We start from the raw sequence: 26,165 nt of genomic DNA, 5'->3' as shown, positions 1-26,165 counted from the left end.
CAAAATCCACACTATTTACTTATCAGCCCATGCAAGCACACCTGGCTACATGTGAAAACAGTAAGTTCAAATCAAGTTTAAGATAGAAAATACATTACACATACTGTAGATGAGATTTGTCAAGTTTTACAGGATATTTCGGTGATGAGGTCCCAGTGTGCCTTTGGTGGGAGCTGGTATCCATTTGTGATCTAAAAGATTTGACAGTCAGTCACATATTGGCAATGGGCATCCAGGGCCTTATACAACCATATTGATGTAGCTAGGCATTGTACACCTGAGCTGAGGGCAGTAGACAATATGGCCCTAACTGGCCAGGATCATATTCTAATAAGCCATCAGTCATTCTTGTCAAGGCAATTTAAATATAATTGTTTCAGCTTTTCAGTGCATAGATCAGTATTTCCATTCTCAAATGAGTTAATTTTCAAAAAAAAAATCAAAAACGTTAGGTAAAAATAAGAGGGCTCTGGGTGTCTACAGAGAAATGCACCATTCATTATATTGTCAACTTCTGAAAAACTGCTTGCACAATAGCAGGGACAGGAGTCTTTTGTGTGCTTTGATTCAAATGTCAATAGATATTTAGAGTACAAAAGAATGTTTCTTTGAAACTAAGAGGAGTAGATTTTGTAGACCTTGATTAATTCTCCTTGGCTTGTGAGGGCTGGACAGAACAATTACAACTGTGGACAATTTTTTCATGAATAGAAAATAGAAGGGCTACAGGAAGAGACACTATTAGATCCCAAATCTCCTTGTTTAATAGTGGGACAAAATGTACTTTTATGCCTGTGCAGTTTGTAGCATCAAGCTTAGGCTCTTTTCCTGTTACCCCAGGGAGCTTTCATTTGTGCTGTCGGCATGTTCCATTTCACTGCAAATGTGGACTCTTAATACAGAACCAAATTCTATCCTTATTCATCCCATTTCAATCAAAGGCACTGCTTAGATGAGACAGGAGAGCAGGTTTTGGCTCCTAGGTTTAATTATGTGATTCTTATGAGTCAGTTTAACTCAGATTTACATTTTTAAAGTATTGGAAGCTTTGTCGTTCTAACTTTTTTGTAGCTGTGATAATTATTTAATTGATTATTGGCTGGTTAGTTTAAAAAAGCAAGGAGGGGGTAATATTTTGATAGTTGCTTAAGGGAGTATTTCCCCTTAGCTCTCTCTGGAAATGAAGAGAAACTAATATTTAATAGGTTTCAGAGTAACAGCCGTGTTAGTCTATATTCGCAAAAAGAAAAGGAGTACCTGTGGCACCTTAGAGACGAACCAATTTATTTGAGCATGAGCTTTCGTGAGCTACAGTGAGCTGTAGCTCATGAAAGCTCATGCTCAGATAAATTGGTTCGTCTCTAAGGTGCCACAAGTACTCCTTTTCTTTTTGTTAATATTTAATATATCACTTTATCAAATAAGGTCATGATTAAAGATAGTTAAAATCTGTAATACACTCAATGGGAGAACAAACATACATCAAAAGTAGCCATCTGTACAAGTAGTTTGGAATGTTGAACCCAATCCTGCTCCCATTACACTTATCTAGGCATCTAGTACACATTTTTGACAACTTTTGGGCCCTGTACAAAGGAATATATTAATTAAATCATGGCAAAGCTCTCACTTATTTGAGGGACTGCAGGATCAGGTTCTTAGTGGCTAAAAAGTAGCCGCACTATAGAAAATAAATAATACAACTAGAAATGGGATTTGAAGACTCATCTTAGAATTTCTTCTGACATTTATAACTGTTTATAAGGGTTTGGAGAACTAATGGTCAGTAGATGGTTCTAAGAGAGGGGTAGAAAATGTTCTTTAGAAATAAATTCAATGGCTGCAATAAAGAGCTCAGCTTACTGCCAAGGTGGATAAAAACTAAGGGTCAAATCCTGCAACCTTTACTCATGTAATTAGTCTCATGTGTAAAGCTTTGCAGAGTCAAGCCCTAAATGATCACGCTGACTAATCTGGGTCACGCTTACAGACTGTGCATTGCCAGTTCTTGTTTTGCTTCATGCCTGTGTGTTTTTTCATATTCATTTCCTTTTATGTACAATACTTATCTCCTCCCGAAAGAAAGCATTAAGTGGAGAATAAATGAGATGAGGCATTGTGAGGGTGGAGAAACAAATATGGGTTGGCTAGAAGGTGGAGTTTGCAGTACTGATTTTCTGCAATTAAACTTGTATTAGACATTTAGCAAAACACAGTCTGAAGGGGCTAGTAGCTGAAATGTGAGATGAAAGCTTTCATCCTAGAGCCAATTATTTTAAATAAATGCAGCAGGGAACCAGGCCCATGTTTTTGGTTGGTTGGTTGTGTCATCAGTTATAAAACAATAAAGCTCAATATGGTGAATGTTTTAAGCATGGAGATAGTGTGCCAATTGCTGCTTCTGGGACTCCCTTCAAGGGCTGGTGCTTTCACAGCCATGGCTGGGGGGTGCATTGCAGAAACAGTTATATAGCCTTACCTTTCCCAAGCATTCTGCAGTAAGCTTAAGGGCAGAATGGCATGGGGACAAGACATACACCCACCACTGGTTCTGTCCCAAGTCCTTCCCTCACACGCCTTCCCCAGGGGATCTCTGTCCCTAAAAAAGATTTTCTGTATGGTCCAGCCAGGGAGGAAAGGTACCAGAGAGGGAATGGTGGGCATGAATGGAGTGTTTCTGCGTGAGCTAGGGTGTGGAGGGCCAAAAAATATTCCCAGATTACTAAAATTATAGTCCAGAGAAGCAAACATCTGCTGGGCCAGATTATTAATAATTGTTTCTTGTGATAGAAATTCAGGGATGTGACCCCACTACTGGTCCCACAAAAGTTCTCACTTTGCCTTAGGGAACATCAGGATTTAGACAAGCGAGGACACTTGCAGCTATTAATAATTTATTCTACAAATATAAGTAAGAGTGTGTGAGTTCAGCAGAGATGATAACTTCTATTGGAGCAAAACATATTTTCTGTATAGGACACTTTTCGAGGTGAATCGTGACAAAGAAATGAATTATTCCCAAAATTAATAAGTGGAATACTCCATACAGTTGACTGATGGGAAAAGGAGTTGTTTAAAAGTAAGTGAGTCCTGCTTTATTTTAGTTGAACTAAAACAGTTTATGAATGCACAAAAATGATTTTATGCAGCGTTGTTGTAGCCGTGTTGGCCCAGAATATTAGAGACACAAGGTGGGTAGGTAATATATTGTATTGGACCAACTTCTGTTAGTGATAGAGACGAGCTTTCGAGCTTACACCAAGCTCTTCTACAGGTCTGGGAAGTGTACTCAGGGTGTCACAGTTAAATACCAGATGGAGCAAATTGTTTGGTGTAAGGAGTTATCCCATATTTCAAGGGACCAGTCAAGGTGAAGTGGCCCATTAACACCCACCCCCCCCAGTCATAGTGAGGAGTGGAAGGAGGTGGGGGGAAGGCAGCATCATAAAACCATTGATGATATTTTCATCTTCTGGGCAGATGACCTAAACACCCTCACCCTTTCCACCACTACGTCAACATCCACCATCCATCTATTAAAATCTCTCTATAATACTCCCACCCTAGCATCAACTTCCTGGATACCACAATCAGTTTCCGCAATGGAACCCTACAGACAACTACATACAAGAAACCCACAGATCACCAGACCTACCTCTACAGGTCCAGTAACCACCCTAAACACACCAAGAAATCTGTTATCTACAGCCAGGCACTCAGATACCACAGAATATGCTCCAGACAGAAAGTCGGATATGCACCTTAACACACTTAAAACCTCCTTCACCAAACAAGTACACTCCACCAGAGAAGTAGATTGCATCATGGAATGGGCCACTCATCTACCCTGAGAGAATCTGCTTCAATATGGAAATAAAATCCCTCTGACCAATGTGGAAATAAAACCCCTGGTTGTCACCTACCACCCCATACTGGAACCCACATGGGGTTTTATTAAACAATTATAACCCATGCTGGATGGGGACCACATCCTGAAAGAAATCTTTCCTGAAACCCCTCTTCTGGCTTCAAACAACCCCCCAGCCCAGTGGCATATTAGCCACTGGGATGATGGGGCCCATACCCAGGGCCTCCCGCCAACTGAGGGGCTCAGGAAAAAATCTGCCACCGGGTGGTGGAAGCTTGGCGCAACGGCCGCTGGGTGGGCGGGACAGGGGAAGCCCCAGGGGCCTCTGACCCCGTCCCTGGCAGAAGCCGCGGGGCGGTGGGGGACGCGTCCTGCACCCCCCCAACCCTGTCAGAAGCCACAGGGCAGTGGGGGGGGGGGGAGAGCCCTGACCCTAGTCCCCCACTGCAGCCCTGAGACTGGAGGAGCTCTCACTCGCCCCTGCGCCCCGAGGCTGTGCGTCTTCTGTCTTGGGGGTGGGGCAGAAAGGAGCAAACAGGTTGTGGGGTGTCAGAGTGTGGGGGGGTGGCCCCTGGGTGGAACAGGGGAAGGCCCCAGGGAAGAGGTAGAAAGGGGTGGGGTTGTGGGTGGGGCCGCAGGTGGAAAGGGGGGAGCGGGGGTGGGACTGCAGGCAGAAGGGATGGGGAAGGGTCCTCCACTTGCTCTGGCCCAGGGCCCCAGGAAAGCTTAATCTGCCACTGCCCCAGCCTCTCCAAGTTCATCATCAGAAGCAAGCTTCCAATAGACCAGGATACACCAACTCAAAGTGGCACCAGATCCTGCCAGAACAACAGATGCAAAACCTGCAGACATAGCTCCAATGCTATGATGATCAACACCCACCACAACACACCTTTCAGGATCCCTGGGTCCCATCCATGCCGATCACATCATGTGGTGTACCTCATCCAGTACACTACATGCCCTAATAATAATTATGTGGGTGAAACCAGACAATCACCGTGCTCTTGAATGAACTCTCTCACACACAAAAATGATAGAAGACAAATATACCATATCACCCATGGGTGAACACTTTTCACAAAACAATCACTCTGTATGTGACCTCTCAGTCCTTATCCTCAAAGGCAACCTGCGCAACACTTTCAAAAGACGAGCCTTGAAGCTTAAATTCATAGCTTCGCTAGATGCTAAAACTCATGGACTGAATAGCAATGCTGACAATCTATAACCCATTAAGGGCTTGTCTACACGGGCAATTAAAAGCGCTGCAACTTTCTTGCTCAGGGGTGTGAAAAAACACCCCTGAGTGCAGCAAGTTGCAGCACTGTAAAGCACCAGTGTAAACAGTGCCCCAGAGCTGGGAGCCGTGCTCTCAGCCCTGGAAGCTACACCCCTCGTTGAGGTTGTTTCTTTGGAGTGCTGGGAGAGCTGCACCGCGACCACAAAAGGCACGTTAAAAGGCTGCCATGGCAGCACTTTAGCGTTGCCAGTGTAGGCTAGTCCTAACAACCCCATGCCCCAGCTGCCTCTTGTAATCCTCTCCCTTCCTTTCCCCCCTGTGACTAGAGGGATGTTAATGGGCCAGTTCACCTTGAATGGTCCCTTGAAATATGTGCTAACTACTTATGCTAAACAATCTGTTCCACCACTTGCCTGCCTGGTGCAAAGGTTGCGAATCTCTGGAGGCATCTAGATAGACTTATGTGTAGTGCTGGGGAGGAGCCGGTGGTCGTGGTACACGTAGGTACCAATGACGTAGGGAAGGGTAGGAGAGACGTCATGGAGGCCAAATTTAGGCTGCTAGGAAAAAGACTGAAATCCAGGACCTCTATGGTGGCATTCTCAGAAATGCTACCAGTTCCATGTGCAGAGCCAAGTAGGCAGGCAGAGCTTCAGAGTCTCAATGCGTGGATGAGACAATGGTGTAGAGAGGAGGGGTTTAGATTTATTAGGAACTGGGGAGACTTTTGGGATAGGGGGAGCCTACACAGGAAGGATGGGTTCCATCTAAACCAAAGTGGATCCCAACTGCTGGCACTTAACATTAAAAAGGTTGCAGAACAGTTTTTAAACTAAGAGATGGGGGAAAGCCAATTGCTGCAGAGGCGCACGTGGATCGGACAGAGACTTCTCTTAGAGGAGAGTCTATTGATTGATATTCTCTAGGTTTTAGTCAGGAGGAGGGGATGAAAGAGGACAAAGTATGGGCCAGATCAGACAAGAAACATTCACATAAAGAATCTGACACATCAGAAAAGGACAAATAAACAGTGACAAGTTTTTAAAGTGCTTATACACAAATGCTAGAAGTCTAAATAATAAGATGGGTGAACTAGAGTGCCTCGTGTTAAAGGATATTGATATAATAGACATCACAGAAACCTGGTGGAGTGAGGACAATCAATGGGACACAATCATTCCGGGGTACAAAATATATCAGGAGGACAGGACAGGTTGTGTGGGGGTGGGGTGGGGGGGGAGGCACTATATGTAAAAGAAAATGTAGAATCAAATTAAATAAAAATCTTAAATGAATCCACATGTTCCATATAATCTCTATGGATTGTAATTCCATGCTCTAATAAGAATTTAACAGTAGGGATCTATTATCGACCACCTGACCAGGACAGTGATAGTGACGATGAAATGCTAAGGGAGATTAGAGAACCTATCAAAATAAAAAACTCAATAATAGTGGGGGATTTCAGTTATCCCAATATTGACTGGGTACATGTCACCTCAGGACAAAATGCAGAGACAAAATTTCTCTATACTTTAAATGACTGCTTCTTAGAGCAGCTGGTACAGGAATTCACAAGGGGAGAGGCAACTCTCGATCTAGTCCTGAGTGGAGCACAGGATCTGGTCCAAGAGGTAACTATAAACAGGACCACTTGGAAATAGCGACCATAATATAATAACATTTAACAGTCCTGTGGTGCGAAGAACACCTCAACAGCCCAACACTGGCATTTAATTTCAGAAAGGGGAACTATGCAAAAATGAGGAGGTTAGTTAAACAGAAATTAAAAGGTACAATGATTCGAGTGAAATCCCTGCAAGCTGCATGGACACTTTTCAAAGACACCATAATAGAGGCTCAACTTAAATGTATACCCCAAATTAAAAAACACAGTAAAAGAACTAAAAAAGAGCCACCGTGGCTTAACAACCATTTAAAAGAAGCAGTGAGAGATAAAAAGGCATCTTTTTAAAGGTGGAAGTCAAATCCTAGTGAGGTAAATAGAAAGGAGCATAAACACTGCCAAATTAAATGTAAAAACGTAATAAGAAAAGCCAAAAAGGAGTTTGAACAACAGCTAGCAAAAAACTCAAAAGGTAATAACAAAATGTTTTTTAAGTACATCAGAAGCAGGAAGCCTGCTAAACCACCAGTGGGGCCCCTGGACGATCGAGATACAAAAGGAGCACTTAAAAACGATAAAGTCATCTTGGAGAAACTAAATGAATTCTTTGCTTCAGTCTTCATGGCTGAGGATGTTAGGGAGATTCCCAAACCTGAACCATCTATTGTAGGAATTGTCTGAGGACACCTGAGGAATTGTCACAGATTCAAGTGACAGTAGAGGTGGTTTTGGAATTGAGAAACTTAACAGTAACAAGTCCCCGGGACCAGATGGCATTCACCCAAGAGTTCTGAAAGAACTCAAATGTGAAATTGCGGAACTATTAACTATGGTTTTTAACCTGTCCTTTAAATCAGCTTCTGTGCCCAATGACTGGAAGATAGCTAATGTAATGCCAATATTTAAAAAGGGCTCTAGAGGTGATCCTGGCAATTACAGACGGTAAGTCTAACATCAGTACCTGGCAAATTAGTTGAAAAAACAGTAAAGAATAAAATTGTCAGACACATAGAAGAACATAAATTGTTGCGCAAAAGTCAACATGGTTTCTGTAAAGGGAGATCATGTTTTACTAATCTATTAGAGTTCTTTGAGGGGGTCAACAAACATGTGGACAAGGGGGATCCAGTGGACATAGTGTACTTAGATTTCCAGAAAGCCTTTGACAAGGTCCCTCACCAAGCTCTTACGTAAATTAAATTGTCATGGGATAAGAGGGAAGATCCTTTCATGGATTGAGAACTGGTTAAAAGACAGGGAACAAAGGGTAGGAATAAATGGTAAATTTCTAGAATGGAGAGGGGTAGTTAGTGGTGTTCCCCAAGGGTCAGTCCTAGGACCTATCGTATTCAACCTATTCATAAATGATCTGGAAAAAGGGTTAAACAGCGAGGTGGCAAGTTTGCAGATGATACTAAACTGCTCAAGATAGTTAAGACCAAAGCAGACTGTGAAGAACTTCAAAAAGATCTCACAAAACTAAGTGATTGGGCAACAAAATGGCAAATGAAATTTAATTTGCATAAATGTAAAGTAGTACACACTGGAAAAAATAACCCCAACTATACATACAATATGGTGGGGGCTAATTTAGCTACAACTAATCAGGAGAAAGATCTTGGAGTCATCTTGGATAGTTCTCTGAAGACGTCCATGCAGTGTACAGCGCAGTCAAAAAAGCAAACGGGATGTTAGGAATTATTAAAGAAGGGATAGAGAATAAGACGGAGAATATCTTATTGCCCTTATATAAATCAATCATACACCCACATCTTGAATGCTGTGTACAGATGTGGTCCCCTCATCTCAAGAAAGATATACAGGCATTAGAAAAGGTTCAGAAAAGGGCAACTAAAATGATTAGGGGTTTGGAACGGGTCCCATATGAGGAGAAATTAAAAAGGCTAGGACTTTTCAGCTTGGAAAAGAGGAGACAGGGGATATGATAGAGAAATATAAAATCATGAGTGGTGTGGAGAAAGTGAATAAGGAAAAGTTATTTACTTGTTCCCATAAGAACTAGGGGCCACCAAATGAAATTAATGGGTAACAGGTTTAAAACAAATAATAGGAAGTTCTTCTTCACTCAGCGCACAGTCAACCTGTGGAACTCCTTGCCTGAGGAAGTTGTGAAGGCTAGGACTATAACAGGGTTTAAAAGAGAACTGGATAAATTCATGGAGGTTAAGTCCATTAATAGCTATTAGCCAGGATGGGTAAGGAATGGTGTCCCTAGACTCTGTTTGTCAGAGAGTGGAGATGGATGGCAGGAGAGAGATCACTAGATCATTACCTGTTAGGTTCACTCCCTCTGGGGCACCTGGCATTGGTCACAGTTGGTAGACAGGATACTGGGCTGGATGGACCTTTGGTCTGACCCTGTACGGCCATTCTTATGTTCTTATTTACCTGTGATGCTCCGAGTACATTGAAGAACAGCTCTGTGTAAGCTCATCTCTTTCACTAACTGGATCAGAGATAGGAGACCCCTGAAGGAATGCTTTCCTTGAAATCCTTTTCCAATTAATTTGATCCGATAACCATATCTCTTCCCAACAAGTTCCTGCACTGGACATCTGCCATGGGTTTTACATACTAACCTGCCTGCTACACCTCTCCAGGTCCCAGACCTGCTGTGGGAAAAGGGAAAAAACCCACCCCACCTCAGTCAACCTAGCAGTGAGGAAAAAATTCTTTCCCATCTCCCAAAGAAAAGGGCAACTAGCATAACACCCACAGTGAGTCATGAGGATACCTGGTCCTTTTACAGATTTCATAGGTGACAGCTGCTAGCCCGATCCAGGTAAGAGGTATAAAAACCCCCATATACTCGTCTGGTTAGCAGGAAGGACAGTGCCCTGCTCCTGACCTGTTCCAGCTCCTTCCTGCTCCACTCTGTAAACATCTCCCCATCCCCCCCTACTGCCCACGGTAAGGGAAAGGCTCCCTTAAAGAAGGCAAGAACACCTTTTCCTCTGGAAAGCCGGACAAGGGCTTACCACATCAATGCTGCAGGGAGCACAATTTCAAGTCAATTTTCACCAATAAAGGCAGTGCTTACTTTGTGCCAGGACTTAGCCCTGGCACCTCTAAGCTCCCGGTTAGCAGCCAACACTCTGGCCACCCCGCTGTGAAGGCAGCGCTGCCACCAGCAGCAGCACAGAAGTAAGAGCAGCAACACCCTATGCCATTCCATCCTTACTTCTGAGCTGCTGCTTCCTTCAGAGCTTGGTGCTCAGCTGCCCAGTGTGGGCCCCAGCACCTCTTTCATTATAAATTAAGCACTGAATAAAGGCAACCTATTTTATTGTAGTGACTAAGCAGGACTCTGTAACCTGCTTGAGGTCTGAAATCAGTAACACCTTGTAGAGATGTTCTGGGGAAGGATTCTTTCTGGCTCCTGTGCCCGTTGCTGGTCTTTGCTTTGGCTGAGTTTACATTTTTGGTTCACCTTCCTGTCCTTTTGTACTCTCCTCTGAACTTAAATCTGTTTCAATGAGCATTTTTTATTCATTTTCTTCCTCATAGTTCATTGAAGATGGAGTACTCTCCCCTTAGGGTATGTCTACACCGTAGTCAAACACCTGCAGCTGGCCTGTGTCAGCTGACTCAGGCTCAGGAGGCTTGGGCTGCAGGGCTATAAGATTGCAATGTAGATGCTCAGGCTGGAGTCTAGGCCTTGGGACCCTCCTCTCTCATGTAGTCCAAGATCCTGGACTTTAGCTGGAGCCCAAACATCTACACTGCAATTTTATAGCCCTGCAACCCAAACCCTGCAAGCTCAAGTTAGCTGAGGGAGGTGTATTGCAATGTAGCCATATCCTTAGGGGTTTGACTGGATTCACAAGAACAGTGTTTGTTCTCTACTGGCACATTTCTTTCTAGGCTGCTCCCAGTAAGTTATTCAATTCATGGATATGCACTTAGAACCAAATTCTTGTCAAACCATATTTGAAAGTTTCTTTACTGACAATAATGGCTCTTTGCATCAATTTGAATTTTGTACTTTGTCTCTTCAGTCTGTTTTCTGAAATATCAATTCCATGCCACCAGTGCAGTACTTAATTTAGGCCAGGGCTGAGCCCCAGCACCTCTAGGCTTGGCAGTTTATAGCCCCTGCACCTCTAGGCTTGCCGCAGCAGTTATTAAAATCACTTATAAGCTTTGGCTATGTTTGGTTGGTGCATGCCATTTAATTTGTTTATTCATTTTAGATTTGTACCCGAAAAAGAGAACTGTGAGTGCAAGTTTAAAAACAGAAGCTTGTCTTTAGAGGGCGGGAGGAGGTAGGGAGAGAGAGAGAAGCAGGCTCAAATATTTATTACTTTGTTTTATGACTTAAGATATCAGAGAGTTAGCCAGGTAATAGCAGTTTTACTGTTTCTTTGGTTGGCATTTCTGATTGCCTCCCTTAAGATTAAATTTTACGGGGTGTTTGTTGCGTCTGTCCTTAAGAAAAATCTCTTTTGTGGGTGCCACAAAACACACAAATTCTTGGAGAGACACTTATTGTGTCTCTTGACTAGATCATGGCCATCATTATTGATCAATCCTGAGTTCTTACAAGAGCTTAAAAGCAAACATTTTACATAAGGAAATACACATACTTATTAGTATTGCAGTAGTGCTTAGGGGCCCCAGTCAGGAATCAGGGCCCCATTGTGCTAGACACCCCGCAAAAAGAAACTAAATATTTTTCTTTCATAATACAAATATAAAGTATTTGCAGAGCAGAGCATAAGCTAAATGGAACAGCTGTAGGTTTGTTTAAAATGATGAAAACACAAAGCCAAGATCATCAAGAGGGATCAGCAATTATGGGTGACCAACTTAGGACATGTTAAAGGAACTAGAATTTCAAAAAGGTACTGAATGCCCACTTTCTGAAGTATCTCAGGTTGGATGCTCAAGAACTGGAATATCCAAAATCACTAGTCATTTTGGTCACAAATCTTTGACCAAGATTTTCAAATGTATTTTCTTATTAGTGTTCGCAAGGACAGAGGTTTTAAGGGAGGATATGTGCATGGCACTTTTAAACAAGCAAAACATACTAGCAACAAAGTCCAAAAGGAATTCCTTCATCCTTGTTCTATTTCCATTTCAGAACTTAAATAAATCAACAATAAGTTAATATAACCCATTAGTAGGCGTTTAAATATATGACTGTGTGCATCTCTTTAAACTCACTAAACATTGTTAGGCTAACAATAACTCAAAATAGAAATTTAAACCAAATCACTTTTAGCAATTAACCATTTTGCATTTGACAATTTCACTGTCTCCCATGACTCTTACCATCCCCAATTTCAAATCGGATCTCACTGGTTTAGGGGAGGACACATGACACTTGGGCCCTGTGAAATCATGTAGTGAGTCCGTGAGAGAATATTAAGTTAAATCAAATTTAGGAATTGTCTAAGCCTTTATTTCATCTTTTGAGTTATGGCTTCTGAAATATACCAGATGTGCCCTGTTCATTTAGAATGGGTGTCCTCAGGTCAGTTTCCCAAGACATGTTTCATACAATATTGTGTAAATATTAAACTAGGGATTAGTACAACTATTTATCTCTTATGTACCATGAACATGACAGTTCATGTCTTCTTCAGGGTAAGGAGCTTGCTTGAATTAATCTTTGTAATACAGAGGACATTACATCTAATTCGTAGAAATCTGACAAAGTAGTTGGGGGAGAGGTGGAATGGAAATTTTACAAGGGTATCAGAGCTATTGCCTGTCTGTGTTTATCAAATGCTGAACCATTTAAATACATGCAGTAATTCTGGTTGCTCGATGTATGGTTCAAAAAGTTATTCTCTCTTCAACACAGAGTTTAGAGAATTCTGTATTATTAAAGTCTGACTCTGCGCCTACTGAAGTCAATGACAAAACTCACTGATTTCAGTGGTGCAGGATCAAACTCTTACTTGGGAAGAACCGTAAGCAAACAGCATAAGCCAGGTTAGGAGACACCCTAGCTGAAGTTAAAGGGTTTTCCCCAATACAGAACTGAAAAGCTGTGTTCACAGTCTTTCAGGTGACCCTACAAGGATTTACCTTATATTTGATATAAGAGCGAGCTATATATTGCTATTGTTTAAGTGAAAAACAACCATGGTATTTCTTCAATGGAGGCATGTCATTAGATAAAATATTTCTTAGCTCTCTTCAAAAGAAACCCTCTTTATGGCTGATTTACAAGAGCCAACACAAGTACAACAGAATCCATTTACAAAAGAAACCAAACCATAAATACTTATACTCTAAGTATTACAATACTATAAAATAGTTAAAGAAACTCAGCAAACCAAAACCACTCTTAGTTTAATAATATAAAAACTTCCTCAACTAAGTTGAGGAGTTTTGCCATCCTCAAATCCTGTACGGAGAGAAAACACACTTCCATTCATAAGGAAGTTATTCTATTCACCCATTCCCACGGCACCCATTCCCAGATATCTGATCCAAGTTACAACACAGAGCACAATGGCACCTTTGTCTCTAAAGTGTTATCACAATACAGATAGTAATTTATCATAATTGCATACAGAACTCCACAAGCCAACACAATATTAGTAAACATTTTAAAACTTTCTCCAGTAGACAAATTAACTATTCTTTTGGTTAAAGACTGATACCCAATTTTTTTTCATCCTTAAGATCCATAAATACCTCAAAGTAAAACATGCTTTTCAAAATTTTATTCAAAAACATAAAATGACTATTACACCGTGTGTGAGTGTGAGAGAGAGACATAACAGCAACTGGTATTTTAAGATACACTGGGAATTAAAGAGATTTAAAAAAAGAAAACCCTACTCTTTTCAAGCAGAGAATAAGTTGGTATATAATTAACATTAATTTATATTCCAGTAGTTCTCCCCGTGTACTAGGCACTGAACAAAACACTTAGGAAGGCTTGGTTTGTGCCCAATTCAGACAAAGGGTAGAGGAGAGAGACAAACACAGAAACGAAATGGGAAAGGTAATGATTAGCCATATCTTGATATTAGCATTTATTATATAAATTACACCCTCACTTCCACTCAACCGTAACATTATTACTTGGTTAATTTGCTATAAGCATCCTGGTTGAACTAGACCTTTCTCGGAGTGATGGGGCAGATTCAGCATAAGAAGGTAGTAGCCCTGGAGACCAATTAGGAAAGACATTTCATGCCAAAGGAGTGGCATAGATGAAAGCATACAGATGACTGTGGGGAGACAGACAAGTGATATATTGAAGCTGGTGTCACTAGTGTGGAAGGAACTGGTGTCAAGTGAAAAGAAAGAAGGATGGATAAGTAGGAAGAGGTAAGGCTATGCAGGGCTTTGAAAGCCAGAGGAGGGATTTAAGGAAATATGGTCACAATGACATACGCTGAGAATGAAATTAGAACGACGTTTAATTCAGATTCTGAACAAATCAGTGTTATACAGTGTTGGGGAGTACATAACCGTTACTAAACGCACAACAAATTTATTAGAACAGTCTTGTCTAGGATGCATTCTCTTGCCCTGCAAATGCTCTCAAACGCCACACTCCCTCGTATGTTGAAATTTAGCCATATCCAGCATGTAGAGTAAATGCTTAGCACATCTTAAACCTTTGTGAGAAAGTTTGCAGCTTTGACTTTTTTTTTATTTGCCATAGATTTTTATCATAGTAAAGTGTTTATGGCTTTAATACCTCTTACAGTGGAAAAAACATTCAAGGAGAAAGAGGCAGGGCAGTCACGTAAACTGCTCTGCTGCTTGATTTATTAGACCCAATACCACCTCAAGGGCAGTGTGTTGACGCTAGAGCCCTCTCAACACTGGCTCGGAGATCCACCTTTAGAGAACTGAACATTGTTCTAGCTAAATCTGTATCAAACATACGTTGGCTCCCTGCCTTGCACAGGGCCAAGCTACGTTAGAAACATTTTTAAAAGGCATGGTCAGAGCCTGCTTTTAATATGATTTAAGCAGAGTGTGTGTCTGTCCAGACTGGAAGACCAAATTAGGAAATATGGCACAATAACTAACATTTAGCCAATTTAGAAGTCAATATAGTTAGGATCATCTTCTGCATAAGCAAAATTCTTGATAATTTACATGCTCACCACTGACAGCTAAGCACATGGAAGACACTTCAGCCATGTTCACACTAGCCAAGTTTTTCAAGGACTAATGATTTTGAAATATCTTTAAAGAAAGGTTTATTTTTAGAGGATAGGTGCTCAACACTTTTGAAAATCAGACCCCATATTTAAGATGTCTCAGGTTCAACCCCATAAAATGGAGGCATCCAAAAAAAAATCACTGATCACTTTTGAAAAGCTGTGTGTGGGCTTTTAACCCCATCGAAAAGTTTTAAAAGATGATTTTGGGCACCAAGGTTGTTTTTTTTTTTTAAAATACAAAACCCCCACAGCTATCTATTAATGCAGGTAGACATATCAAGATCACTTTAAAACAGTTGTTGCTAACAAAACTTCAGCTACTGCATAGACAGGGCCTTTAACATTCTTTCTGAATTATGGGACCTCTCTGGAGATGCCACTGAATATGTAATTATTACATATTGTAATGTGTGTAAATGTGTAAACCTGAAATTAGAAGCCTACAACACTTGGTTGAAGGTACAGCCATTGCAAGAATGCCTTAAAGGTTCTAAATGGGTAAACTAGCCAGGAGGCTCTAGTACAAAAACACTTTGCAGTAGTGAACTGAGTAGACAAAGCAAGTTGACCCTTTACTCTGTATTCTTTAACAAAGTAGTCAGCTTGCTGGTCAGAACTTTCTGCTTTAAATGGTGTCAGCATTCAACCCTTTACTTTGACTTTTAATTGATAAACACATCGCAACTTGTCAATCTGCATTAGAATTTGACTCATGTAGTAAATAGAATTTACATATCTTATTTAAACATGATTTTAGTGATACTGCATTATGTTTTAACAAAAGTAAAATTTGGAGGAACCCAGATCTTCATCACTATGTAACTTTCAAATATAACTAACTCTCTTGGTCAATCTTGCAGTGAAGAGCATTCTGCTTCACAGGAGAATTAAGAGATGGGGAAGTCTCCAAAGAGAGATTGCCAGAACATTGCACAAAAAACAAATATTGCTTTGTTAAGGTTACAGATCCTTGATTTTTACATGATTTTACACGTCCTTGATTTTTTTTGTTGCAGAGATTCTTCAACATCCTTAGAGGTAGGTCTCTAAAGGGGAGAAAGAGATAGCAGTCCGTGCATAGACAAGTCAGACTTGCAGGATGAAGGTGGGAAGTTTGCCCTGCCACACCTACTTTTTGTAGCTGGATAGCTTCAAGATTTAGAGCTGTCCAGCCAGCATCAAATTCATTTAATAAAAATGCAGGAACACTTGCTTTTAATAGGCAGGAAAATCACATTTTACACTTTAGGTTTTTTAACTTGCTCTTTAATCAGACACAGAACAATGCACAATTGTGTCTTTTTAGCCAGAGTTAACAGGGTGCCATCCACAAGTTTAGACATGAGGAGAGGAAACTCCCCTATTCCTTACCCTCCCGCACAACTCTTTAAATCCATACATTTGAGTATTTGCAGACAGTACTAAATGAGGACAATTCCCCCACTAGTCCTGCGTTCCCCCCATACTTTTGGGTTCAATTTATTAGAAAATGTTACAGTATTTCAGCTGTACATAGGGAGTTTATTAGTGTATAAAACTGAAGATCACCCTGGCCTTTACCGATTTCAACTGATGGTTATGTAGTTATCATACAGTTTTCAAAATGCAACAAAATTCTTATGAAAGTATGTTAATTTGTCTTACCAGTATGATGCCGCTTTCCAGTCACCTTATTTGCTCATTAACTATGTTTGCTACACAATCTGTAAATTAAAGTAACAAAACATATCTTTCAGCTTAGGGCTTTTTTGGGGGGGGTGGGGGAGGGGAGGTGAAGAGGAGGAGGGGAGGGTAAGGATGCATCTCAGAGCCTTCTCCTGAGTAAGACCAGACTACCAAATATCAATCAATCAATGTAAGGAACAGTTTGCTCAGGGTATAATCAATCTTATTTTTGATGAAATTACAGTATCAGAACATTTAGGTACCCCTCAGCACCAAGTTGAAAGGCAGATTTCTTGTCTTGTGGGAGTCAGGCTGTCAGAATGCAGTTATTGAATTAACTTCTAATATTAAGAAAAATGAAGGGCTACATTCTAAAGTACTAGTGCAGTACTAGATTATTTTCAGCAGGCAAACAGGGTACCTATAAAAGTTCAGTGGTATACAGATGTCAGAGTGGGTATATTACAATGAAACTTTAGGCCAAAGTGAACATTTACAGAGATACAACTTAATGTCACAGTAAAGAGTGTGGGAGGCTAGCCTGACACAAGTAATTCATTAAAAGAGAAAGTGGACACAGAAAAAGGCTGTATTTGACTTGATATTCCAAAAATACTACTTATTTCGAGTGAATTTCAATAAATCAAAGAACGTGTTCAACATGTACCAAGGGTTACTTGGTCTGTCAGAAATAAGATATTAGTTATCATGGCTGCAGTTTGTTGTAACCAATTTCTCAGCAATTCATAGCATTTCCCCTATGTCTAACCAATTTCAGAAATTTTGTTCTTTGGCAGTACCACCTCAAATATATTTCGGATGCCTACTATATTACAGACCCTCCAGCACAATTCAAATATACCAGTTTTAGATTTCATCCCCCCCCCCCCCCCCCTTTGTGCTCTGAGATTAGAATCCAGTCCATGATACACTTTATGAAGGTTAAATCTATCCTCAAGTGCTTTCATCTAGGGGTTTTAGGTAAAGCTTAAAATTTTCCCTGATAATGTTGGTAAGTCAGGACTGATTTAAGTTTAACTAGCTACATCACTTCCAGTTAGTCATTTGGCTCCAACAGGCTTATTTTAAGTTAGTTGTCAAATAAGTAGATCATTAGAGTTTGATTACTTTACACACTTCTTGAAAAAAGTTGCTACTAAGATAGCCATAGACTTTGAAGGGCGGGGGGGTGGGGGTGGGTGAGACATGTGGTTGACTGCATGTGCATTTACAATCTTTCCAATTGAATTTTACAATGAAGAGCAGAGTTACTTTAACTGGATATAGCATTTGTGAACATTATTCAGATAAGTATGTCCAGAAATATTAAATGCTATTGTGTCTCATCTTTGCCAGCCATCTCCCAAACTTTAAGGTTCACTTGTCTAACAAGAGTCTCTCCAGTGCATGAATAGAAGGAAGAAGTTCCCTTACAGCAAAGGAGACCTGTTTTAAATGGCTTGTAGTACTGACGCTCCCTAATAAACAGAACAAAAAAGGAGGAAGTCCCATGATTCTAATGCAGCTTCTAAAAAGTTTGCTATGCCTCTTGAGTCAAGAAATTAAATTTTAGTAACTGACCTCAAGTAGGCAGAACATTGGAAGGTAAACATAAGCAGTTTCCCTCTTAGGTTAGCTTTAGCTCAGCTTATTGTAATGCACATTACTTTCAGTGGAATGAAACTGCTCAAGTTTCTGGCAGGATGGAGAGAATTCCACTTTGTCCTCATTAGGATTTTATAAGGCAGATAATGTGGAAAGTTGAAACAGAACTTCTACAAGCATTTAACCTGTGATATTGTAAAAATCAAAATACTACTTTATTAAATGAGTTATTTTACACAATATGAACATCAGTATAATTACAATTGTAAAAAATGTTTATAACAAGTATGGACTGGTTTTCAGGATTTCCAAATAGGGCACAACTGTACATTTACACAGAATTGTCTTTGCATGAAGCTCAAGAGGGAACAGCATAAAAATATGAATGTTTCTGTAACCCCTTCATTTTTGCTGATCAACAGTTTGTTAGAAAAGCAGCTGCAGATTTGTTATGTAAGGTCTGACTGTAGACGAGTCAATAGGTGCCATGAATTCACCTATAAAAAAAAACAAGAATTCAGTTAAACTGAACTGTTGCACAACACTGCTCTAACTACTGCTTAGCTTCCAATCAATGAAAAATTATACTGAATTACGAACCAAAGGCTTTTTGATTATAGGGTTTTTCTGGCATTGGTTTAGCTACCCTGCAAATATTCTCAAAAGATTAGTGTCTTCATAAATAATTTCTCTACCCATGCCAAACAGTATATTTTTGTATGTTGTGTAACAAAGCCTAAATATTTGGTCATGTGCTAAACATCTCTAAACTTCATTAAGTCTATGGCAAGAAGCAAATAAAGTATCCTTTGAAAAAGTATTTATAATAATTTATGCTTCTAAGCTAAATACCTGAATAATACTTTGCATTCATTAGTTTGTATCAACCCCATGGGCAAGCCTCTCACCTAGGGTTCAGAGTAACAGCCGTGTTAGTCTGTATTCGCAAAAAGAAAAGGAGTACTTGTGGCACCTTAGAGACTAACCAATTTATTAGAGCATAAGCTTTCGTGAGCTACAGCTCACTTCATCAGATGTATCTGATGAAGTGAGCTGTAGCTCACGAAAGCTTATGCTCTAATAAATTGGTTAGTCTCTAAGGTGCCACAAGTACTCCTTTTCTTTTCACCTAGGGTTGTATTTTTTCCTTTAAGTTAGTATCAGTGGTCCAATCAAGGGCCAGGCCTCCTGCTGCTGCAGTAGTAATGATTAAATTGCTTCTCATGCTTAGTGATCCGAGGATGTGTTTTTAGTTTCAAGCTAACTTTCACTTTGGAGAAAATGAAGTAATTCTCAGATAGCCAGTGAACAAGGCTAATTCATTATGATGATAAACAGTACAACTCAGATTTAGTTTTAAAGAAGTATATGTAATGACCTGTAAACAATTTTATCCCTGAACATCAGCCAATTCTGGAGGAAGTGGAGTCTTAGGATGCTTGCTCTCAAAGTGCTGTTTGAAGGTCTTGGGGTCCGGCATTTGTGTCTGATTTAAAAAAAAAAAAAATCATCCTTATGCATGGCAGAAGAGTGTTAGGTAAAATCTTTACACTGAACTGTTCTCCCCATTTCAAACCTTAATTTTCTTCACCAAGGTCAACACAGGGCTTGACTTTTCTCATTGATGAATGCAACATATGTTTATATCACCAATCTTAGTGCCATAGTACTTCCAGCAGACAGGCTACCAAGATGCTATTGTGCATTACTATGCTAGTTTTAGAGAATCTCTGGCTCTATATTTACTACAATCCTCTGCTTTTTAACTCCTGTTTTCAGCACATATGTGATAATGCTTTGTTTTATGCCACCTGCCAAAAATGCACTGAAAGATATGTGCTCATTTTTATTAGAAACCTCCTTGCAGAAGTCAAGTTTATTCAATCTAGGATTTTACAAATAAATTAGGTAGGAAGCCTACTCCCTTCAAAACTCAGCCAAAGGATAAATATCTATTTTGTATAGAACTACGAAGCCAATTCATTTTTATTATAGCCTCACTGGTACAGAGGCCCAAAGAGTTATTTGTAGTCTCTCAACCCATTGTTTCTAGAAATGTGTAGACTGCAACTTCTGATTGCATTAGTAGGAAAGCTGGCTTATTTTGCAGAAAAGAATGGGGGTGCATGCATTTGAGTGAGCAGTCCTCCATTGGGAAGCTTTCCATTACAGTTTATTACAAGTGACAGGTCTGTTCTAGGACTGGCCCTTTAAATGAATGCACTCTATAAGAGGAAAGGCAGGCTTCAGGAGAGTCAGTCAGGAGGAAAGTCAGAATCTGATTAGGTGCTTAAATTTCGGTTCTCTTGTCAAGACAATTACTCTGGCAGAAATATATAACTATTTATTAAACCCTGGCTACAGCTCTTAGTATCATGCTCAACAGTATCAGCTACCAATGATGGCAAGGCAGGAGCATCATCTTTTCATTTAAAGATGAAGTAAAATACACAACAGAAAAGTGATCTCAGACCTCTAGAGAAGCCTTGTACTATATACCAACTGCAAACATGAAAACTTGCAATTAAGCAGTCTGGAACCACTGGTCTACAAGGTGCTGATCTTTCATGTAGCCACAGGAAGCCATCTTCCCTCTTTCTAAGCTGTCTATGTAGCTAAGGTTATATCTACAGCCCAAAGTAATAGGGTTTCATATTATATGCACATAAACTACAAATATGCCTGGAGCAACTAGTCAGTTAACCCACTATTACCACTGAAATATTTATGTTGTGGTTTCCACAACTTCTTCCTATAAAAGTCCTACTCTAGGCTGGAAGAGTTGCCCACTGTAATGCTTTGTGTCTGCTCCCCCTTACCCTACAGACAGTGCAGGTATATATTAAGGCAGCCTTGGCTGCAGCCTTCTGATCATGTCCTTGTTTCTTTTTCTGTCCAGCTTGCTTTTTGGCATTTTTCTGCTGCGACTGAATCTTCTGCTGTCCACGAGCCATATCTACAAACAAAGAAGGATGTTTAGTCTAAGTGAGAAAGAGACTGATGTGGCTACCAACTCAGAAGGTATCCTTATGAGCAGGGAGTCATATGCTCTCTCCATATGGCCTACTCAATTCACATGAGGCAGACAAGTGGACATCTCTGTTCAGGTTCCTTGCATAGATACCTCTGTACTTTTTAAATGAAAAGTGGTTAGTAGGTTCCATTCTAAAGCTTCCTCCTAAATGACACTTCAAAGCCCATCTTTTAGAGAGGTATTTTCAGTGGATAAACAGTAAAACCAATTTGTTTCCTTTTATATGCATTTATTTTCTAATTCCCGCCCAGGTAAAGAAATTCTGGTTTAAAGATCTCACTTTGGTTTAATCAATTGATTTTCTAAGCAATAAAGCCCTAAACATTTCCAAATGAAACCTGAATTGGGCCATAGGTGTCAAGACAGTGATTACTGAGCTGTTGTCCATGGATCACTGGTTTCTATGGAGCACTTGCTAGGGGTCTGTGGAAAGCTGGGTAAATGGTGCTGCCTCTCCCTAATGCAAGCTGTTTTACAGGTGTCCAGGCTCTTCCTTACAAGGAGCACAGGACTATAAAAATCAGATCCAAGGGAGCCAGGCTAGCTGCCTCCATCAGAAGCCACTACTACATATAGAACAACAAGAGGAGGAGACAGGAGCTGCCCTCAGGGACTGAAGTCATCCACCAGCAGGGAAAGGATGTCTATGAGACATGGGAATAGGATTCATGGACAGTCTGTGTAGTGGAGCAGGGAATGTTTCATGGAAAACTTGCTTCCAAATTTCTACTCTAGCTGCTAATTCCTCATCTAAAGTTTTGTTTTTAAATCTGACGGTTATTTGTATTGCAGAGGTACCTGGAAACCCACTCCCATAGTGCTAGTTACTATATGAATATAAAAAGACAGTCCCTGCCCTAAAGTTTTTACAGTCCATGTTATTCTATAGCTACCAACTGTAAAAAAGGATTATGAAGTCAGAAGGTGAACGAAAAAAGCATGAAGTGAAAATTCCATGCAAGTTTTCTTACAAAGAAGATACAGAAATGCAATAGGTTTATGTTCAACAACTTCCATGAAACAGATTTTTGTTTAAAACAAGCTCCTTAGATTTTTAACTATTTCTGTACCAAAACTATTTAAAGAAAAGCTACAGTGATTTTATTGCAACAAACAAACACTATATTAGCAATGAGTTTTCAGGATGTTAGAAATACCTGTCACAGTTTCACTATTAATGGTTTCAATTGAAGCTAACATTACACCCATACATGCTATGCTCCTGGGGGAATTCTGTGCCACTCATGTCCCCTGCAGAAAAAAAGATTGACAGTGAAGCAAAGGGAAGCCCCAAGAGCAGTCATGCACCCCTCCCCAGAACTGTGGGCATGTCATTTTGGGTGCCCAGAGCAGCCAGCAGTGAAGTAAATCACCACAGCATGTGTATGGGGTGGGGGAGCTAGGGACACCCTGGCCAGTGGCTCCTACCCTATGCTGGGCTCAGCTGCTAGTCCCGACTGGGCAAGGACTGGATTTTCTCTTTCCCTGCAAGGAGCGGACGGGGCCAGGTCAGACCCACCCTCAGAAACCTCCCCATGGCTGCAGGAAGCTCCGCACTGCCCTTCCCCTGCTCCCCCATCTGCCCAGAGCCCCCATACCCTCCCTCCCCCCATGCATCCCCCCACACACCCAGAACCTCTGGCACCTGAACCCTCTCCCGCACCTCCTACCCCCTGCATCCTGAGGTTCCCCTCGCTGAGACCCACCCCTGCACCCAGACCCTCCCACACGCAGACTGTCCCACCTAGAACCCTCTCACCCCACACCAAGTCCCTCCACACTTGGAACCTACTGGACAGAGCCTGCCTGCCCATACCTGGTGTAGAAGGACAGGGCCCAAGGGTGTTTCTGGGACAGATCCAGCCCTTGCACTGTGTCAGGGTTGGGCTGCAGCCCCACTGCCAAGTGAAGGGTGATCTCCCACCTCCATGCAGCCAGTGGCCTGTGCCCCCCACTGCCATGATGGAACCTCCACATTTATTGACAAATAAAATTAAGAATTTTAAAATAGTGTGTGAGAAATTTTAAATGTTTTGGTGCAGAATTCCCTCAGGAGTAATCCCAGCAAGGACCTCAGACTATTTATGTAGAGAACACTGAAGAATGTGCACTTCCTGTTTCAAAAGCAAGAGAGATTAAACATTCAGTTAACTATAAAAATCTTTTAAATTAACTAGGAAATTATAGAAGACTTCACTAATCTAAATTCTGCTCTATACTAGTGTCAAGATTGTTTTAAAACAAAGGATAGGAAGAGACTAAAATTCCTTTTAGACAAAAACATCCAGATGTGGGAAACAGTGCGTTTTAGTAATCTCAGTTATTTCTCCTAACAGCTGCACCCCAATTATAAAGTGTTACAATATGTTTTAGTTAGTGCCTTGATATTAGTTTGCTAAAAAAGCCACTAGACAAGCACACACTGACTCATTATATTGAGGTTGCCCATAAGTATGGAGATGTTACTTTTGTCTAGTTAACTAAAAAAAGCATTTTTTTGAAAATTATGGGGCTTTCAGATTTCGCCCAGCCAGACTTAGTTTTAAAGTACTGTAAATTACACAATGTAATTCCAATATGCGGAATTTGAACATTAAGTGTAGTGGCAAGCTAAATATTTCTAACTCTCTTGGAATACTACAATGCTGTCACTTTCAGAGTTTGCTTAAAACAATTACATTCAGCCACAACAAATCCAATTCCACATGTCAGAGTTAAAGTAACATACTGTGATAACTTTCCTTTTTTTCTTAAGCACAGAAACACCCTTCAAGAACCTAGCAAACTGACCCAAAACCTTGATTTAATACAGACTTGCATGACAGGACATACAAGAAACTTTAAAAAGCTTGTTAGAGATTCTTAACATTAAAGCCTTCCCAGTTAAGTTAGAAGATACAAATGCTAAATAGCACAACTCAGTTGACACCCATGGTATTGCAATACACCTCATACGAAGTTGTTTTCGTGTAAAACAACAAGGATTACAAGTCACCAAAACCGAAAAGTCAAACCAGAAGCAGAATGTTCATATCCTGAGAGTGGACAGGAGCAGCTGCTTCCTCTGAAACTTTCAGAAGCTACAAATAGGTTAAAATTGTCCAGTTTCGTTTCCAGCAAGATCGCCAAGGGCCCTAGGCTCAAACCCTTTGCGATGAAGCAGAACCAACCTCAGGCAGCAGCCTGGTTGGAGACGGAGAATTCAGTCCGGCTCGGAGCACAGCGTACAAGCACCTCAACCCCTTCCGGGTGACCCTGAAGGGTCGAGGGCCGGGGAGAAGCCAGCGGCTGCCGGGCTCCAAGCAGCGAGCGCAGCCCCCCGGGACGGGACTGCAAGGGACAAGCCGGGAGGGGAGCCCGTGGGCACAGGGACCACGCTGCGCTCGGCCGCGCTCCCTGACCGCGGGGCCCAGGCGGGCAGGGACCGGGAGCGCGGAGTCCACCTGCAGGGCCAGGTTTCGACACCGTCCAGCCACCGTGAACGCAGCGTGCGGGCTCCGCCGCTTTCCTCTCCCGGGAGAGGCTCCCCCCCAGTTCCCCAAACAGGCCAAGGGCCGCCGCCGCCTCCCCCAGCCCTCAGGGCCCGGCCAGGCCTGGCCCCGCCCGGGGAATACCCCCCGGGCACCACCTCAGGCCTCGGCCTCCCGGCAGAGAGCGACCGCGGCCACCCGCCCCCGCCCGGCTCAGGCCCCGGCCCGAGGAGACGCCCTCACCCCAGGGCCGGGGCCAGCGCCCGCCCCGGCCCGCTCGCCGCCTGCGGGCCTCCCCGGCCCTCGTGCCTGGGGGAAGGGTCCGGCTCCCACCGACAGCAGCGCCCTGCCCAGCCAGGTCCCCGCTTACCCGGACTAGCCAGCCGTGCGCGAGCGAGCGAGCAGGCGGGTGGAGAAGGCTCCGTGCGGCCCCGCAGCAGCCGCGGCCGCCGCCTGCCCAAGAGGAGGATGGAGGAGTCAGCGCCCCGCCAACTGCGCACGCGCGCCGCCGCCGCCGCCGCCACCTCCTCCTCTCCCCCACGCCGGCAGGTCCCGGCCGCCCCGATCCCGCCGGCCAATGGCGGCGCCGCCCTCTTACATAACGCAGGGAAGGGAGTGGGGCCTCCACAGGAACAGGGGGCGGCGCCGCAGAACCTCCCGCGGTGCCCGGATGCGGCAGCCTTCCGCCCCCGGGAGGAGCCGGGGCCATCTGCCTCTGCCCATTCCCCCATTGGCTCACCGTGGGCGTGGGGAGAAATCCCCCCGCTGACGGGCGGGCAGGGCCGCAGAGCGCCCCGCCTGGGCGTGCGGGGAGTGGGCCTGACAATCCCGCCCCTCTGGGCGTTCATTGAGAAAATGGGGGCGTCGGGGCCTGGCCTCCCGTCGGGTGTTTGAGGGAGTGAGGGGAGAGCCCTCTGCCGAGTCACGTGGGGACGGAGTCGGGGGTCGGTTCCCCGGCCCTAAACTTTCAACCACCGACTAACCCCCCCCCCCCCCATAATCCGCGGTGAGAACGGGACACAGGGAAGGGAATTGCTGAGCATGGGAACCCTCCTAACGCGAGTCCCTGTTCCCGCTCCTGCTGCGCTACCATATCCTCCGTCCCCTTTGTCAGCTGTCCACGTGCAGATTGTTGAGCTCAAACCACCCTTAGCAGCGCTTTAAATAGAGGCCACTTCATTTCCCCATCAGGACATCCTGGCTGCATCTACATTAAGGATTTGAGGGAAATCTCCGCAGCTCCACTAGTGCTGGTTTGAAAGGCACTGGTGCCGTGGTCTATTGTGCGCTGCCGGTAAACTGAGACAGGCGCAAAGACATTGGGACTCAAGGATTAAGCTACCCCTTTCACCTAGTGCCTGTCTCGCTAATAGCCCCTCCCAAACCAGTCAGTCAATTGCGAATGAAACCAGAGTTGCCCGGAGACTCTGACAAAGCAGAAGAGCCATAAATTATAGTTTCAGAGTAACAGCCGTGTTAGTCTGT

General features: G+C 42.5%; 1 protein-coding gene across 4 annotated transcripts; it reads right to left on the bottom strand.

Moving 5' to 3' along the window:
* Positions 1 to 25,279, bottom strand: ZNF706 (zinc finger protein 706). 4 transcript variants are annotated; one of them, XR_012157115.1, is made up of 5 exons: positions 25,051 to 25,279; positions 20,996 to 21,132; positions 19,555 to 19,662; positions 16,551 to 16,609; positions 1 to 191 (listed from the first exon to the last, which is right to left on the bottom strand). XR_012157115.1 is itself a non-coding variant. In XM_073330424.1 (4 exons), the coding sequence occupies exons 2-3, from the start codon at positions 21,128 to 21,130 to the stop codon at positions 19,567 to 19,569; spliced, it is 231 nt and encodes a 76-aa protein (XP_073186525.1). In that variant the 5' UTR covers positions 21,131 to 21,132; positions 25,051 to 25,279; the 3' UTR covers positions 16,105 to 16,609; positions 19,555 to 19,566. The 4 variants fall into 4 exon arrangements, 2 of the variants coding, with proteins under 2 accessions (XP_073186525.1, XP_073186524.1); XR_012157116.1 differs by lacking the exon at positions 1 to 191 and adding an exon at positions 13,053 to 15,952; XM_073330424.1 differs by lacking the exon at positions 1 to 191 and having other exon boundaries at positions 16,105 to 16,609.
* Positions 25,280 to 26,165: the final 886 nt, after the last annotated feature.

The sequence above is a fragment of the Lepidochelys kempii genome, chromosome 2, assembly GCF_965140265.1.
Source record: "Lepidochelys kempii isolate rLepKem1 chromosome 2, rLepKem1.hap2, whole genome shotgun sequence".
Lineage (NCBI taxonomy): Eukaryota > Metazoa > Chordata > Testudines > Cheloniidae > Lepidochelys > Lepidochelys kempii.
This window is presented reverse-complemented; position numbering and strand designations above follow the sequence as displayed.